This window comes from Balaenoptera physalus (genome assembly GCF_965194825.1).
Source record: "Balaenoptera physalus genome assembly, chromosome: 19".
NCBI lineage: Eukaryota > Metazoa > Chordata > Mammalia > Artiodactyla > Balaenopteridae > Balaenoptera > Balaenoptera physalus.
The window spans coordinates 39,307,000-39,323,843 of record NC_138900.1 but is presented as its reverse complement, the minus strand read 5'-3'; the positions used below and the strand labels follow the sequence as shown (position 1 = coordinate 39,323,843).

At 58.7% G+C, this 16,844-nt stretch overlaps 1 protein-coding gene across 3 annotated transcripts in view; it reads left to right on the top strand.

The window, feature by feature from the left end:
* Positions 1 to 15,370, top strand: part of GNAO1 (G protein subunit alpha o1) — a 169,502-nt gene extending 154,132 nt beyond the window's left edge. The window contains exons 7-9 of one of the 3 annotated variants that reach the window (XM_082437006.1): positions 9,580 to 9,733; positions 12,855 to 13,070; positions 14,108 to 15,370. In XM_082437006.1, the coding sequence (XP_082293132.1) occupies positions 9,580 to 9,733; positions 12,855 to 13,042 (342 nt within the window). In that variant the 3' untranslated portion in view covers positions 13,043 to 13,070; positions 14,108 to 15,370. Of the gene's footprint in view, positions 1 to 1,973; positions 6,496 to 9,579; positions 9,734 to 12,854 lie in introns of those variants that run through there. The other 2 variants (XM_082437005.1, XM_082437007.1) reach the window with 2 other exon arrangements.
* Positions 15,371 to 16,844: the final 1,474 nt, after the last annotated feature.

Genomic DNA, 16,844 nt, shown 5'->3' with positions numbered 1-16,844 from the left:
GATCTCAGCAACCTCTGGACCTCAGCTTGGCCATCTGTAAGTAGAGCTTATCAGTAAAATGGCAATACCAAGATGATGATGGGGTTGAAGATCGGGACTTCGAGTCAGACAGCCCAAGGTTCGTGCCCCCACTCTGCCACTCACAGCAGGTTACATAACCTCTCGGAGCCTCCGTTTCCACGTCTGTGAGATGGGAACAATCACTGTGATTATCCACCCTCCCTCCCAGAGTTGCCAGAGGACAAAGTGAGCTAAGAAGCATGGAGGGCTTAGCATGGCAGGTGGTGCATAGTAACTGCTCACTAAACATTTGCTATTGCTCTTATGACTGTGATTGTAAAAAGTATCGTGACAGCACCCCCATACGGGTAGTTATACGATTCAAATGGCCTATTGAACGTGAGAGAGCTTCACGAGCAGCAGAGACCAGGGCCTCCCTGCGGAGGTTGCTGAGGATGACGGAGGCCACCTCTGTTAATGTTGCCGTGGGTTTACCTGACTGTGGGTGGGTGGGCAGCCTGGCCAGGGCCCCCATGGAGCAGCAGGGTGCCTGGAATAGCCCACGGGCTCACTGGCTCTTCAGGATGGCCAGGGCCTGGTCAGAGAGGCGAGTGGAAGCAAAAGTGGGCATCCCCAGCCTGATCAGCCCCCCAGCCTGGAGAGCACAAGGGTAGACAGAGTCCCAACAAGGTGGGCCTGCTAGGTAAGCCTCCGGGCTGAACCCCAGTTCCCCGAGAGTGGACGTGGGGGCCATGGCTTGGAGCCAGACAAGCAGCACGGCTCACTCTGTCTCCCCTTCCTCGAGAGCAGGCTGCCTAGCCCGTGGGTCAGGCCCCAGCAGCAGGCAGCCAGAGGTGGGCCGGACTCAGCACCCCTCACGCCCGCCAGTCAGCCTCCTTTTAGCTGTATCTAAATTGGGGGTCTGTGGATCCCGCCCTAGGTGACCTGGGCTGTGGCCCATGGTGCAGCAGAAAGAAGCAAGGTGAGTCAGTCACCAAGGCCGTTTGGTGCTGACGAGGTCCCAGGGACCCTCTCCCTCACCTCCGGCCCAGATTTAGGTGGACCCTCAAGGCCAGGCCTGGTGGCCTGTGCCCATGTGCCGAGGGGCTGGGTCCGTCCTGCCCCCGCAGGCGTGCCACCCCTGGGCTTCCAGCCTGCAAAGCAGCCACCCCAGTGCGGCGCTGTGGCTCTGAAGTCCAGCCCCCCTCCCTCCCTCAGTGGGTTGTGACAGCCCTGCCTGGGCCTGGGCCGGGGTTCCTAGAGCCTGTGGAGGCTTCAGGGCAAAGCCAGGAGTCCTGTTCTGTTCCTCCCTAAACAGCAGCTGCTCTCCTGGAAACGCCTCTCCCTGGGCTCACCAGGGACAGAGTGATGTGGCGGCAAGGAAGGCAGCAAGCCAGACAGTTCTGAATCCCTGGATGGTGAACACGAGAAGGAGGAAGGGGGAAGGAAGGAGGGTGGGGCGATGAGAGGAAGGAGGCCCAGGAGGCTCCCAGGTGCAGCACAGTTTCCACCCACCTTGCCCAGCAACAGCCAAGGGAGGTGGCGTCCCTGCCCACTCCGAGGAGTCACAGCCAGGAGAGGACAGCCTGTAGGGGCTGGCACAGACTTCTGCACCTGTGTGAGGGCTGGTTCAGATTTCTTTGGGCAGGACCCACAGGAAGAGAGAATGTTTGCATCAGGAGCCCGTACATGCATCTATAAAAAGAAACAGGAGTTCCATGAAACAGTGTTCACCCTTAGCACAGGTGAGGCCCGGTGAGGTTTGCTCTCTCGTTTCCTTCATTGGTTTTAAACTGGATGTGGACCACGGACTTGGTTTCATGACCCACTGTTGATCGAGCTGAGCTGTCGTCAGCTTTCTCCTGCAGGGTTGTCACTGAGAGGCCCTCGGTGTCCGCTCCCCAGCCCGTGGCCTGACCAGCACCCAGGTGGGGGCCTCGCCTCACCAGCTCCTGACCTGGTCTCTCCCGCAGGCCCCAACACCTTCACGGAAGCCGTGGCTCATATCCAGGCGCAGTATGAGAGCAAGAACAAGTCGGCCCACAAGGAGATCTACACCCACATCACCTGTGCCACTGACACCAACAACATCCAGTTTGTCTTTGACGCCGTGACGGACGTCATCATCGCCAAAAACCTTCGGGGCTGTGGCCTCTACTGAGCCCTGGCCTTGCCACCCAGCTGCCCACCACCCTGCCCAGCCTGCCACCCCACCCCTGCCCTGGAACCAGAGCTCCGCCACCTCCCGGACCACTCCCTGCCCTGGACAAGGGAGCACCAGCAGCTGGCACTGAGCGGGGAAGAGGAGGCGCCCTCCACGGCCTCCCCAACCCCAGACACCAGAACACGTGGTAACGGGGCTGGCGGGGGTGCCGAGTGCCCACACCTGCCGAGACAGACGGCTCGCTGGCCTCCGCGCCATCGCTGGGTGTCTCCCCGGGGGAGAGGTGTACGGGGGCCAAGCCGCCGTCCGGCCCAGAATGGGCGCGCTCTGCACGCGGTGGTTCACGCTTGAGGTCCCAGGGTCCCCTCCTGTCTTCTGAAGTTGTGCAGGTGGTGGGGCGGCGTGCTGGCCGGAGTGGGGGCAGTGGGAGCCGCTGCTCAGCTTTTCTTGGGGTCTCTCTGGTCGAGGGCAGCTCCGTCTCCAAAGGCCAGGGTGGGACCAGGCCACCAACCGCGTGTGGGTCCGGGGGCTCAGGCCTCGGCAGGTGTCTCCCTCCTCCGCCCCCTGGACCTCAGCCCCGGACGCCAGTCCTTCCTTCTCTGGGCCTCCCTCCCTTCACACCTCTGAGGCTCCCCAGTGCCCTCCTGGGGAACCCCAACCCCGACTCCTCACAGGTCTGGAAATGCTTCTGAGACCAACTTCTTGCAAAGGCACGTGGTAGATGGTCGGCGGGGTTGAGTCCCGTGGTGCCTGGACGGAGGTGGGGAAGAGGCGGTGGGGGAGGGGAGGCCAGGGGAAGTGGCTCTTGCGTTGACTGGGATGGGGGCCTCCCACCCGGTCTTTGCAGGCCCCAGGGTGGCTTATCTACTTCTCCCATCACCCGGGGCTTGGGCGGCCGCTCTGGAGTGTGAGCAGACATGCTTTTTCTTCCCAAATTCATGGCGAATCCAACGCAAACCAGCTGGGGCAGCAGGGGGCCAGGGGATTGGAGGTTCTGTAGTTGAGGAGACCCAGGGGAGGTGTGGGCACGGCCCCTGTAGCCAGTGTCCCAGCTTCCTTCTGTCTTGGTGAAGAAATCGGAGAGTTTGTCCACAGCCCTTGGGGTCCCGCCAGCCCCCAGGGGCAGAGGAGGGCAGACGGACGGGCCCATCATAGTGTGTGTGCTGTGAGGGGCGCAGCCTGGCTCACACACACACACCCCCCAGCCCCCTCCCCGGACAGAGAGTCCCGAGACCCCTTGGAGGGGCTTTGCTGTAGAGATCCCTGAGGAGAAAAGGGTGGGGTGACTCCTCCTGGTGACCCAGGCCCTGGCTGACCTTGGACAACGAACACACCTCTTTCTCTCCTGGGCACGTCCCGTTGGCGGATGCCACCAGCCAACACCCCAGGCAGACCCTGTGTGCTTGGATGGCAGCTTTGCCTGGGGAGCCAGATGTGCCCACAGGAGGAGAGGGGCCGCCCCTCAGGGGCCTCTGGCTCCCTCCTCAAGCCCTCTGCTCCTCCAGCACCCGCTCTGGGCTCTGCTCAGTCCCGGGCCAGGCAGGACCCCTGCCCTCCCAGCGCAGCCCCTGACTGCCCCGCAGCCAGGAGCTCTGGGCTTCTTGTTTCCAACAGACCCAGAGCTCTGGGTAGTGCATGGGAGACCCAGGGCACCTTCCCTAGTGCCAAATGCCTGCAGGGGTGGGTGCCGCTGGGGTGAGCCCCATCCCCACCTGGCTGTCTTGCTGTTGCCGCTGGCCTCATGGGAAATCACCGGGCAGCCAGGCTGTAGGAGCCACCCCGGCAGCCCAGCTCCATTTCGGTTTTGCTTGCCTCGTGTGTGCTGCGCCTCGTACCGGGTGCTGGGTCGTGGCAGAGGACAGGCCCCTGGAGCCGACAGCCTCAGTGTCCTGCACGGGCAGCCAGGGCCAGTCAGGCCATGTTGCCCGACACTGAAGGCGTAGCAGTTATTTCCTGGCAGCACCACCCTGGGTGTGGGCAGCTGTGCCCCTAACTCTGCCCTGTGACCCCAGACTCAAAAGCAGCTGCTCAGAAGGGTATACTGGCCAAGCCCCACCTCTAAGGCCATTGTCCTGGAGGTGGGGGTCACCTGCTCTCCGGGCCCAGGGCAGCAGCCAGGCTGAGGGCCCCGGGCCGTAGCCCATCCTGTCTGCCGTGTTAGGAGGCTGGGGAGCAGGGTGCTTGGGGCCTTCCTGCCCCTCCGTGCCCCGGGCTGCCTTTTCTCTCTCAGATGCTCTGCCCTGCTCAGCTGCTTATGCTACTCTTGCCCTCTGACCCCGGCCTGCCCAGGGGGTCCTTGGCTGTCTAGTCGAAGCCTCCAAGGAGCAGGTATCCAGGGTGAAATTCCTTCCCTGTCCCCTGCGTCTCCCATCCACTTCGTCACAGGTGGCTCCACCATGGGGAGGAATGACTGAGGGGACAGATGAGTTTTGGCTCCGTCGTGGGTGTGGGTGTGGGTGTGGGGGAGATGTTATGAGTGACCGGACGTGGGTGATTCTCTTATCCACAGTGGCCCCATGTGTGCCCCAAAGAGGCCATGCTTCAACTCTGCATGCCTCTAGTTTATCAGGGCAAAGGGAAACTGATGTCTAGGAGGGGCGCCTTTACCAGACCCGTGAAACTTATGCCTGCCATCTAGATTCCTGTGGGCAGGTTCTGTGCCCTGCACCAGTTGCCCTCACAAGAGCCAGGTTTTGGCCTTCCCACCAAGAACTGAGAGAGGCCACCAAGGCTCTCCGGCCTGCCTGGAGGGGGCAGTGCCCGAGGCCCAAGGAAGGGCTCTGTGGAGCCTGTGGACTCTGGCCTGAGGAGGGTGCAGGGTCTGCTCCAGCCCTGAGCAGACAGCGCATCAACAGTTCTGACATTCTGGTTCTGTGGCCCCCTTGCATGGAGCCCTAGATGCCTGGTGCCCTGGCCCTTTCTCTCCTCTCTGGTCCCAGCAGAACCTGAGGACCCATGGCCACATGCTCCTACCATGGGGCGGTGGGCGCAGCCCAGGCAGAAGGCCAGCACCCGATCTGGTGTCAGGAGGCAGCTCTCCTCCCAGTCTCTCCCCCAAGTCCAGCTCCGCCCCACTGATGGGAGCTGGAGGCACCCCTGCCCTCCACAACTGCCCTCCCTACCCAGAGCCCCCATGACCAGGGTCCTTAAACCCCCAACACAGAACACCCAGGAGTCGGCTCACCTAGCTCACCTCTGCCAGGGTGAGTCCTGCAAGGGGAGAGAATATCCCACTGCTTCCACCTAACCCTGTGACAGTCTCTGCCCCCTGGTTGACTCTGCAGGTTCTCCTCTCTGGCCTGCATCATTCCTGGCTCCTTCCCCTCTTACCTTGGCTTGACCTAGTACACTCTTCAGTCCTCTTGGTGAGTAAATCCACCACAGTCCGGGCCTCAGCCTCTTCCCTCCAGACCAGGTAGTGTCCTGCCCAGCCCCCTTTTTGAGAAGTCTGGTACACAAGGCCTCTTTGGGCGGCCTCTGTCCTTCCCTGAGCCTTCCGGAAGCCTTTGGGCACAACCTGGCAGTTTTCAGGAACTGAGGCTTGAGGCTCCAGCTCCGTGGCCATCAGAGATTCAGTCTTGGGTGCCAAAAGCCAGCACCCTCCAGACAGCGCCCCCTTGTCAACCCACAAGCCTACAGAGCGGAGGGTGCAGCGGCCCAGAGCAGTGAGACAGGACACAGCATCCAGACCAGGATCAGGGCCCGGGTGTGAGCTGCTGCCCGCCACCGCCCGCCCCCAGCGAGGTGAGTCCTCAGCCCTCTTTCCCAGGAGCCAAGTGGGGCCTTCCTTTGCGGGCTCCAGACAGGCTGCACCCCCAACCAGATGAAGGCCCCCATCAAGGGAGGGCCTGCTCAGGGCAGAAACAGAAAGAAGGCCCATCCAGGCCCAGGGCGCCCAGAGCACCAGCGTGAACCCACAGCCCGTCCCCGGCAGAGCCAGCCGCTCGGAGGCACCACCCCTCCTGTGGCCCATCCTTTCCTCCCCCGCCCCCCCGGCCCCATCCACATCCCTGCGGCCTCCCTAAGCAGCCGGGCCCTTCACCTCCTGGTCCTCTCTGTCTTAGTCCCTGCGTCCTCTGTGCCCGTGCCTCCTCCCCTCCCCGTCCCCGGCAGAGGTGGGCTTGGGCGCCCCTCTCCTTCCTTAGCAAACCCGTTTTAGGTGCCGTGGTCCCACTTCCCAGCCCTAGCGCCACCCACCCCATATTAACTGTAATTTTGTAAGAAGAGTGACTCGTTGGTTTAATAAATCTCTAGTCATTGTAATTTATTGGCTGCCGTAATGTATTTATTAGTCACCCACCATTAATAAAAAGTGCCAGCTTTTTCTAGCATGAGTGTGGTGTGTTGCGTCAGTGCCCAAGTTGCTTCCACCGGCGCCCCCTGCACGACGTGTCCTGGGGCCAGACCGCGGGCCGCCTGGCAGAGGGGCACAGCGTGCTGGGGCAGGATTCCAGGTGACCGGGATTGTCGTGAGGGCAGAGGCTGGTCTGTCCCGTCCCGCGTGCTTGGTGCCGGCCATGCCCCTGCTCCGGTGGCGGCAGCGAGGCCACTGGCCACGCTCTACTGGAGACTGGGAGAGACAGGGAGGTGACGACCCCAGGGGTGGGTGCTGTCGCCTGGCTGTGTTCCCTGGCTCCCTTCTCTTTTCTCACATGCTGACATCTCCTCTTGTGAATGTGTTCTCGCATGCGTGTTCTCCGGGGAAGCTTGGAAGGACACTCTGGGCTCTTGGCTCCTTGGTGATGGGTTCCAGTGTGTTTGGAGGGATGGCAGTGAGGCCTGTGGGGTGTGGAGGGGTTCTCGGTGCCGGCGCCTCCCCTCCCTGCAGTGGCTCCCCTCCCCACTGCCCTCCCTGCATCTCCAGGCTCGGCCCCTCCTTCCAGGCTCACTCCGATGCCCTCCCCATGGGACCAGGTCTGACTGGGGAGCGTCGCTGCCTCCCCGGCCCCTCCCCTGCTCTGTGCCGCTCGCTCGCTTGCTCGGAACCGGGACTTTTTCACGTGTGTGCATTTTCTCTCCCCAACTAGACTGTGAGCTCTCGGAGAGCAGGAGACTGTGCCGGTCGTTCCTACAGCCCCGTAGCTGCCCCACGGAGGGCCTTGCACACAGATCCAGCTGGTGTTGGTGGGAAGAGTGCCCACTCTGCAGCCCTGGGGCGCGGAGGGGCCGAGCCGTAGCCGAGTGGAACTCTGGAGCCCAGGCAGCTGGCCTGGATTTTTCCTTCGGACCTAAGCTTGGCGGCCTCCAGACCTTCAGCTCAGCGAACATGCCAAATGGGCACAGTCCGCACTCTAAGCTCGGATCTCCCTGGTGGCCCCTTCTTTTCCTGGGAGTGCCCTGGGCATATGTCCCCACCGTGTCCCCCAACGTCTAGATCAAGTCGAGATAGTTGGGCAGTGAGTTGGGATCTTGCCTCTGGCTGAGGCCTTTCAGCTGTTGGTTGAGCAGCGATAGGACGAGGTGGTGTCGTGTGGTGGTGGGGCTTTTCCTATTGAATCCTTGGCTCTCCTCTGCTCCCTGGTGGCTCGGGGACCCTGGGCGTTCCCAGCCCCCACCCCCCTGCGTGTGGATCCACCTGGCCTCCCAGGAAACCTCCGCCTGCCTTTTTCTGAACAGCCTCCATTGAGACGGCACCGGGCAGAAGTGTCTCATGCCTCCCTGAGTGTGACTATGCAGTGACTGACCGGCAGAAATTGCAGGGACTGAGAATGAAATTGACTGGTTGAGGCTAGGAGGATAATAAGATCATAGGAGTTTGCTGAACATGTGCGGCAGAGTGAGAGGACGATGCCATTTACTACAGATCCCAGAGGGTGTCGTAAATCCGTGCGGTTGTCTAGGGGCTCCTGAGGGGCAGCTGAGAACCTAGACTGCCCCCTCCACCAACTGGCCTTGACCATAAGGACAAGGGTTTGGCACCAATACCCTTTCCAGGTCACCAGTATGACTACACAGTCATGGAAGAGATGACAGAAGGCGCGCGGAGCTGGCCATGACTCTCTGATCATTTATTCTAAAGCCCACAGGCTCCTCACTCTGGCTGGAGAAACCAATTGCATTGCAGAAGCTCTGGTCTGGCCCAGAGCCGGGTGCAGGTCTCTGCTCTTCCCCATCCCAGCCATGTCACCTCTCATTGTCCGCTAAGGATCAATAAGGTTAAATGACAAGGCAGGGGAAGAGCTGGCAGAGTGGGGCTTGGTGATGGGTGATGGTCACTTCATCTTCTTCCCGCTCCCACTCAGCTGGAGGGAGATGTCGGAAACCAGTTTACTCTGCGCCACTGCTTGCTCGTCCGTCTCAGTGATTAACGCCCAGTGCTGCCCACACCAGTGCTCTGTTCTCTCCTATGATTTGCTTCAGTCTTCTTACTTCAGAGGGAGGGTGTAGCCTGGAATTACTCCTGAACTTGAGCTGCAGACCCATGGAGCTAGGTTTGGGGCAGACAAGTTTCCAGGGCTAGGACGGGGTTCTTGGGGGAAATGAACGGCTCTCCCTTCCCCCAGAGAGCTATATCACGGGGGAGCCACCTTCCTGTGCAGAAATGGGTTTGTACACAGAGAACAAACTGCCAAGAAACAGACTGCCCAAGTTCATGTGCCTGGCATCCCACAGTAGGATAAGTCCGTCCTTGCCCCGGACAGAGGGCTGTCCCCTGGGATCCTGCTTGATTTGGAGTGCCCATTGTGGTCACTCATTTGCTAAATGAACTCCTGTGCGCAAAGCAGTTCTCCACGTCTGCGGTGCTTAAAGCTCCTCGCGTGACCAGACGTAGTTGAGTTTGACCCAGCCCAAGGGGGTACGGCCAGAGCCCCAGGCACTCCTGCAGGCAGCCTGGGCAGGAGCGTCTCCCCAGGTGGCAGCCCCTGAGGATGCCTGCAGGAGCCTGGCGTGACTTCCCCTCAGGAAGGGCCTACAGGCCCTCACCACTCCCAGAGGACACCCTGACCCACAGGTTAGGCCCAACAGGACAGGTCTGGACAGGAAGGGCCAAAGCCCGGCTCTCAGGCTCCCGTCCAGCAACCTCCACCTCCCCCAACGCACACGCACGCGCGCGCACGCACGCACACGGAGAGCTTCCCGTGGCTGGAGACTGCAGAGGGGAGAGCTCAGTCACCCCGTCCTCAGCCTCACCCAGGGAGCACGGGTTGGTTCCCAGTCCAGTCTCTGCTACCGGCCCTGAGACGGGGGTGTAGGTTGCTCTGAACACTGGAAATGCGAAGCTCCATGCTGTGCGAGAACGTTCTGTCAGCCTTCCGAGGAGCTGAGGAGCCGTGGGGGCCCAGGAGCCCTGCCTGAGCTGCCGAGTAGCCCAGTTCTTCCCTCTCAAGCCTAACTTCCGTCTTCTCTTTCCCTGTCTCCGTGTCTGTCCCTCTCGCTGTCTGTCTGGCTCTCTCCCTCCCCGCCTGGGGCTGCAGAACCGCATGCACGAGTCTCTCATGCTCTTCGACTCCATCTGTAACAACAAGTTCTTCATCGATACCTCCATCATTCTCTTCCTCAACAAGAAAGATCTCTTTGGTGAGAAGATCAAGAAGTCACCTCTGACCATCTGCTTTCCTGAGTACACAGGTAGGTGTCGTGCGGACCTGCCAGGGACCTGTGTCTCCCCTGTGGGCACGGGCAGCCCTGCAGGCATCTGGCAGAGGGTAGAGGAAGAGGCGAGGGGGTGACCAGGTCTGGCCCCTCCCAGGGCGCTGCCCTGGGCGTGGTGGGAAATGGACCCTCGTGACGTGTGTGTGTTGTGAGCAGGCGACTCCGGAGAGACGTGGCAGGATCAGAAGGCAGGACAGGCCCACAGCTTCCCCCTCTCCTTCCGTCCTGGTCCCCTGCCTCCCCGGTCTCTCCCCCTTCAACCCCTGCCCGGGCCGCCTCAGCCCCGCCTGCTTTCCGTGCTCCTGCTTCGGTAGCCCTGCCCCTGCCAGCAGAGCAGTTCCCCTGCCCCACGCCGTTGGGCCTGCTCTCCCCACCTCCACCCCCATCCCGCCTGCTCTTTCCCGCTCTTCTCTGCCCCTGCGCTTTTCCCCCAGTCAAACCACCCCTACTTCCTGCAGGCCTTCTCCATCTCCACTTGCCTCTCTTCCGCCTTCTCCGGGGCTTTTCCTCTCCTTCTGGCTCCAGGGGAGTGTGTCCCACCCCCCCCCAGAGGAAGCTGTCTCTGGCAGCTAACGGAGGCTGGCTGTGTAGGGTGGCCCGGCTCTGGGCTGCTGCTGAAGGCTAGGGCAGCGCTGACGGGCGGCCGGAGCCCAGCCTTTGTCGCTCTGGGGACTGGGAAGCTTCTAGAGGCCCCTGGGGCATGGCAGTAGAGAATGTATCACAGGTGGGCTCAGTCAGGAACCCACTCCCTGACAGCCCCAGCGAAAGATCAGGGCTTAGGCTTAGCTCCCAGGGCGACATGGGTCCCCAAACCCAGCCAGATTCCAGAAGAGATGGATGCTGGCCCCTCTGCCCTCCTCCACTCCTGGGTGGTGGGGGGGGGAGTCTGCCCTCACACTTGGGTGTGGAGGGCGCATTGGCTTGTTCTGAGCGCAGCCTGTCTCCACGGTGTGAACCTGCCAGCTTCCTGTCCTCCCCAGGGTGCAGAGAGGGAGACAGGGCAGGTTCTCGGGGCTGACAGGCGTCAGGAGCATGGTGCAGGCAGGCAGGCTAAAGCAGCTTCTGGACCCAGACTCTGCAACTTTGGACAAGTTAATCGCCTGTGCCTTGTTTGTCATCCGGGCACCGCAGCAGATAATGATGCCCACCGCTTGCGGGGCTGGGGGTGGGGGAATGAACGGAGAGAACTGTGCCTGGTGCCAGGTCTGCACCATAGCTGCCATCACTGCCCTAGTACCATCCAGAGGATGGAAACCAAGCAAGGGGGATTGGCCGTGGAGGAGGCGCCCTCTGCAGGGTGGGGCGGAGCAAGTCCAGGTGGGCACGGGACAGGCCGGGGAGGGTCCTGCCTGTGGGTGGAGCCGGGCTGTAGCCCCTCTTGGCAGCCACCCCTCCCAGCCTCAGCAGAGGCCCTTCAGGACCAATTCGGGTCTTTAGATAAAGTTGCGGTGACCGGATGGGGCGCGAAGTCTGCAAGCTCCAGCAGGCCCTCTCAGGCCAGTGCCACCTCAGGGGGCCAGCCTGAGCCTAGGGCTCTTCCTTGTCCCCAGGGACCTGGCCCCACTGGAGCCCGATTTGGGACGTGGCCCAAGGAGCGGTCAGTCTCACTGTCGTGTTGTATGGCGCGCTGGATGCACCCAGGGAAAGTCAGTCTGAATTTGGGAAACATTTGAGTTCTTCAGGGCCTCCAGAGGGATCCAGTTTGAGTTCAGAGAACACGATGGATGACAAATGGTCACCAGTGAGGTGGCCCCTGGGGGTACCTAGGCCTGTGGGGACAAAACAGGCTGGAGGGGCTGGGGCGTGCAGGTGGCTGTCTGGACGTACACGGGGAGCTCTGCGGGACCGCCAGGCTGTGTAAGGGCGCGGACTGAGCAGACACTGAGAAGGCGGGAACTGGACGTCCCCAGAGTTACTCCTGGGCACTTTTCACCTCCGTGGGTGCCGTCGTGGCATCCTCTGGGCAAGAAGCTCCTTGATGGAGTCCACTGTGGGGTTGTGTCTAGTCTGCGAGCTGCCACTAACTTGATGGCTTCACTCTGTTGGTGGCCAGCCAACGGTGGCATGGAGGAGGCTCTGCCCCGTGGGCTGTCACAGCTGCTCTCCGCCCTGTCCCCACCCACCCCGTAGCCCTGACCCCTCACACTTGCTTATCTGGCTGCAGACGCCTTCCAGCACCCAAGCCCCAGCCCCCCTGTGGCTCACACCCAGCCTTTGGAGGATGGCGCAGGCAGGCGGGTGGGGGCGGGGGGGGAGGGAGCATGGCCCACACCCTCAGCATAAGACCGTGTCATTTCCATGCCGGCCAGATCCCAGGGGCACTGCAGAAAATGGGGCGCCTAACTTGGATGGGCTTTTAGGCAATTCTGTGTTGGTCCACGTTTTATGATAATTGAAAACTACAGGATAGAGCCACAGGGTTTGGGTTGCAGCTGGTGGGCAAACTGTCCTTACATCATGCACAGATACCCCCACCAGACCCCGGCCAGGATCGAGGGAACACTCAAGGAATTGCGGTGGGCAGCGGGGCTTCAGTTGGCATTACAACACTGCCAGCCCCTTAAACGGCCCTCCTGGCGGTTCCCAGTGCCCCCTGTCCTGGCCACTCACCCAAGAACAGGGACGGCTTAGAGACAGCCCCAGCCCTTCTCATTAAGAGGAAGCATCCAGGAAGGAGTGTAGGCACAGCGCCCCCTGCACGCCCAGGGCCACCACCCCGCCGGGAACTCGTGCATCAGAAGCAGTAGGACCGGTTTAGACCAGGGGTGAGTGTTGTTGTGAATGGCGGACTGGCCAGCCTCAGTCACTGTGCTCATCTAGAAAGCAAAAGGGACAGCCTGTGGCCGCTGTCCACCCAGGGCTCCCGGGGGGACCCTGTGTGAACACAGAAGGAAAGACCTGGGAAAGTCAGAAGCCAGGCCAGTGCTCAGCCGCATGTGGTTTTCAGTGTAAGAAAGATGCGACTCCACCTTGGAGAAGGGCCCCAGGCAGCCTCCTGGAGAAGCTCACGGCCCACATCTTCAGCCCACTCACCCCCCTCTCACCAGGGCCTCCTCCCCACCCCACCCCACCCCCGTTCTGCTCTGTTTCGTTACAGGCCCCAACACCTATGAAGATGCCGCCGCCTACATCCAAGCACAATTTGAAAGCAAAAACCGCTCACCCAACAAAGAAATTTATTGTCACATGACTTGTGCCACAGACACGAATAATATCCAGGTGGTATTCGACGCCGTCACTGACATCATCATTGCCAACAACCTCCGGGGCTGCGGCTTGTACTGACCTCTTGTCCTGTATAGCAACCTATTTGGTAATGATTGATTCCAGCATTCACAGAAAAGCTTGCACACATACACACACACACCCCACTAACAAACAAACAAATGCAAGTTGGTAAATAAACTTTAAAAAGGCATAACAAACCTTATATATAGACAGACAAATATAAAGGTTTTTTTAGTTTGTACTAGAAGGAGCTTCAGACAGAACTGACCGACATTCCATTGATCATCAAGGTTTTCCTGGGACAGCACCTGAGCATGCACTCATGTGCATGCACGCACACACACACGTCACGGTGGCAGTCCTGATTTGGGAGTCCATCCTTTTAAGAACAGCCACGTGATTTTACACTCGCTGAGACCCATTTCTGTGAGCAGGGAGAGGGCAAGGAAAGGCCTAGCTTTAGTGCAGCCTTTTCCTCTGCTTCCACCCGCTGAGGCTGTGTGCTGTCAGTTCTGTCCTGCTCTTGTGCAAATTCCAAAACCCTTTAAAAAATGGCCAACACCCCAAATGTCTCCCTGCCCTATACTCCCAACAGAAAAATTAAGGATGCTTCTCTTTTGGGTGGTAGAGGTGGTTAATTTCAAGAATTTAGAAGAATCATTGCTCCGACCAATCCACTGTCTGTCTCCTGAGTTTTCTTTATTCATGTTAACAAGGCAAGAGTCAGAGAAAAGGGAGACTCCAGCTGCTTTCTGCAAGCAGCTGAGGGGAGGGGCCGTGCAAAGCACAAGGTCACAGTGCAGAGCTGAAGCTGCTCCTCCCCTCCAGAAGGGCTCCCCCTCCAAGAGGGCGGGAAAAAGAAGGGGAGTGATGTGGAGAAGGGGTGGGAGTGGCGGAGGGGAGGGCAGATCTGCAGACCTGGCTGGGTCAGGGTTCCGAGGGGTGAGGCCTCCCAGGAGGCCTGGGCTAGGCTTCCCCTGGATTCCTGATCCCCCTGTGATGCTGCCCCATCTTGCCCCACCTCAACATTATTAAACATGTTGGAGGGTTGGTTGGTTGGTTGGTTGGTGTTTTAAATCAAGGAAAATGGTCAGACTGGACCCCTTATCTCTCTCTCTACAGACTGCTTCACGGACTCTTTGCTGTTGACGTTGATCTCCTGGTAGCATGACCTTTTGGCCTTTGTAAGACACACAGCCTTTCTGTATCAAGCCCCTGTCTAACCTACAACCCAGAGTGACTGACGGCTGTGTATTTCTGTAGAATGCTGTAGAATCCGGTTTTAGTTGAGTCTTTACATCTAGAATTTGAAAGGAAAAGAAGAACATTTCCCATGTGCTTTGTAGCTTAAAAAAAAAAAAAAGAAAAAGAAAAAAAAAGGATAAAGGAAAACTCAGCATCTCATCCATCTTTTTTTCTTTTTGAAATGAACATCCACAGCTGCACCCGTGCCCACCCCATCCCACCTGCAGAGGTGCCGCCTGTCCACACCCTGGGCGCTGGTTCCCGGGAGTGTGCTCAGGCCACGCTTTCCAGACGCGACCTCACCGTCCACAGCCCTCCGCCCCCCCCCGCCGCCCAGGCCCGAGCCACTCCACCCACACGCTCACTCCAGGTTTGCATAGAAAAAGCACAGCTCTCACGGGCCAGTAGCTGCCCCAGAAGAATATGGAACATATATATATAAATAGAGCCCTATAGGAAACAATTTCCCCCCAGCTCCCTTTCTACAGAGTACCTTTATCATTTTTTTTTTTAGTTTTAGATTTTGTTTTTATTTTTGTCCTGACGAGCACTATGTATTACATACCAGATCAGCTTTCATAGTCTTTGGGAACCGGGTTGTGGTTTTTCCCGCTGACATTTTGCTTCTCCGTCTCTCAGATGGACGCTCCCTTTGTGTGTGTGCGCCCCTCCACCTTTTCCTTTGTTTCAGTGACCTGTGTTCACTCTTTCTCATGTGGGGATGTTTGTGCTGCAGATAAAAACAAAAATTTTTAAATACCACAAGATGGAAAAAAAACAAAAAAAATTTAAAAGAAAAGATGGAATGCAATGTTTACAAGAAAGCCACAGTTCTCATGATCAGTCCAATGTCATTTCTACTTTGACTAGTATCCAAACTCCTTCACGGTTTCACTTTTAAGACTTAATATTTGCTGAAGACCAGTCACAGCCATTTCAGATAAAGAGGCAAAAAGACAAAACACAAAAAATTTAAAATGCAGAAAAAAAAAAACTTGGAAAAAAAAAAGCCCACGGGTCTTTCTAAGCCTTTCTATTCCCAATCGGTGAGGTTTCTGTGATATCTTACACACTGCCAGTCTACTTCTCTGACTAATGGAAAATTCATGTGTAGCTCAATAAAGAGAATGTTTGTCTGTATTCCTGAGTCTCACCCTTGGGCTTCATTCTGACAGGAAAGGGAAGGAGGGATTTGACTGGGCCACAGACGCTGGGAGGCTGGTGGGTAGGGCTGTAGGTGCTGGATAAGGATCCCCCCCTCCCCTGCCCCCGCCATCAAGGGGAGCCAGCTGCGCGCAGCTACCTGGGGACAGGGCCGGCAGAGGAATGGGTCACTCGGGCCTGCAGGTGCCCTCTCCCTCCCAGCTCTGGCATCTCCTCATGTTCAGCTGGTTTGGTTTTCGAGGGTAGGATGGAATGGAGCGTTGGAAAGGGGTGGGGGGAGGGCAGGTAATCCCAAATCTCCTGCTAATACGGGATCCTGTACCCAGTCGCTCCACTGCAGCAGGATGGGTGGTCCCAAGAATGAGGCCAAATTGCCCCAGCCCTCTGTACCCAAGGGGTCACATGCACTCACTTGGACATCTTTAAAAGCCTCTCCTGTTGCACCTGAATGCCAGAAGTCCCCGGCAGGCCGAACACACACGGAGCAGCTGAGCACAGCCTGGTGTACGGAATCTGGTTCTCAGTTCCTCCAAGTGGCAGGTCTCACTACCTCTCCACTGGGTTGCCAGGTTTCTACTGCAGTTAGTTGCAGATCAGTTGAGACTGAGACCTGGAGGTAACAGAGCTCATCAAAATCCTTGCATCATGTCCATGGATCACTTACTAGCCAAGCAGTCAAGTGCTCCACCTAGGAGATGGCAGGGGCTGGGCAAGGGCAGTTAATTGGAATCCTCCGCACACCTGCAGCCCAGGAAGGCCTCTCCTTGGCAATTCCAGTGGCCTTTTGAATCTAGTGAGGATGGAAAGTGGGGGTTGATACTGCTGCAGAGACCATGGCGTAACAAGAGGCTAGTCCCCTCCTGTTAACAAAGAACGGATCCGGGAGCTCCTCAGCCAGGAAAAGCCTGCTGGTGAGCCAGCCAGGCCCATCCCTCCCCCAGCACTGCTCCCACCAGCTCCCCTCGCCCCAACTTATCTGTAGAGGGAGGCTCACAGCCATCTCTGTTGATGGGAAGGCTGCGCTCCTGGCCACAGCTTGACTTCAGGACACTGGTCTGGGGGGATGCAGATGAAAGGCTGCAGGACGCCGTGACTTCTACATATGGCATACCTGAACTTCTCTAAAAAAAATGAGCCATAGGATAACAGTTCTTGCATATGAATTTTGTAGATAAAAACAACAGAAGTTTCTTTGCCTTATCTTCCTTAAAATGGGATCCAGAAGCATTTTCTTGGGAAAGGGTGCAGGGAAAGACCAATTCAATTAGATGAGACACGTGGGGGCAGAGCCTACGCATCAATGGTCTCCAGACACTCCACAAGCGACTCTAAGGTGCAGTCAGGGGCGCCGAGAGATGGAGGCGTTCAGATGATGGAGGGCCTTCAGGGCAGGCAGGCGTTGTTCCCTGACCAGCTCGGCGGCAGGGCCATGGCTCCTCCTGCATGCGAG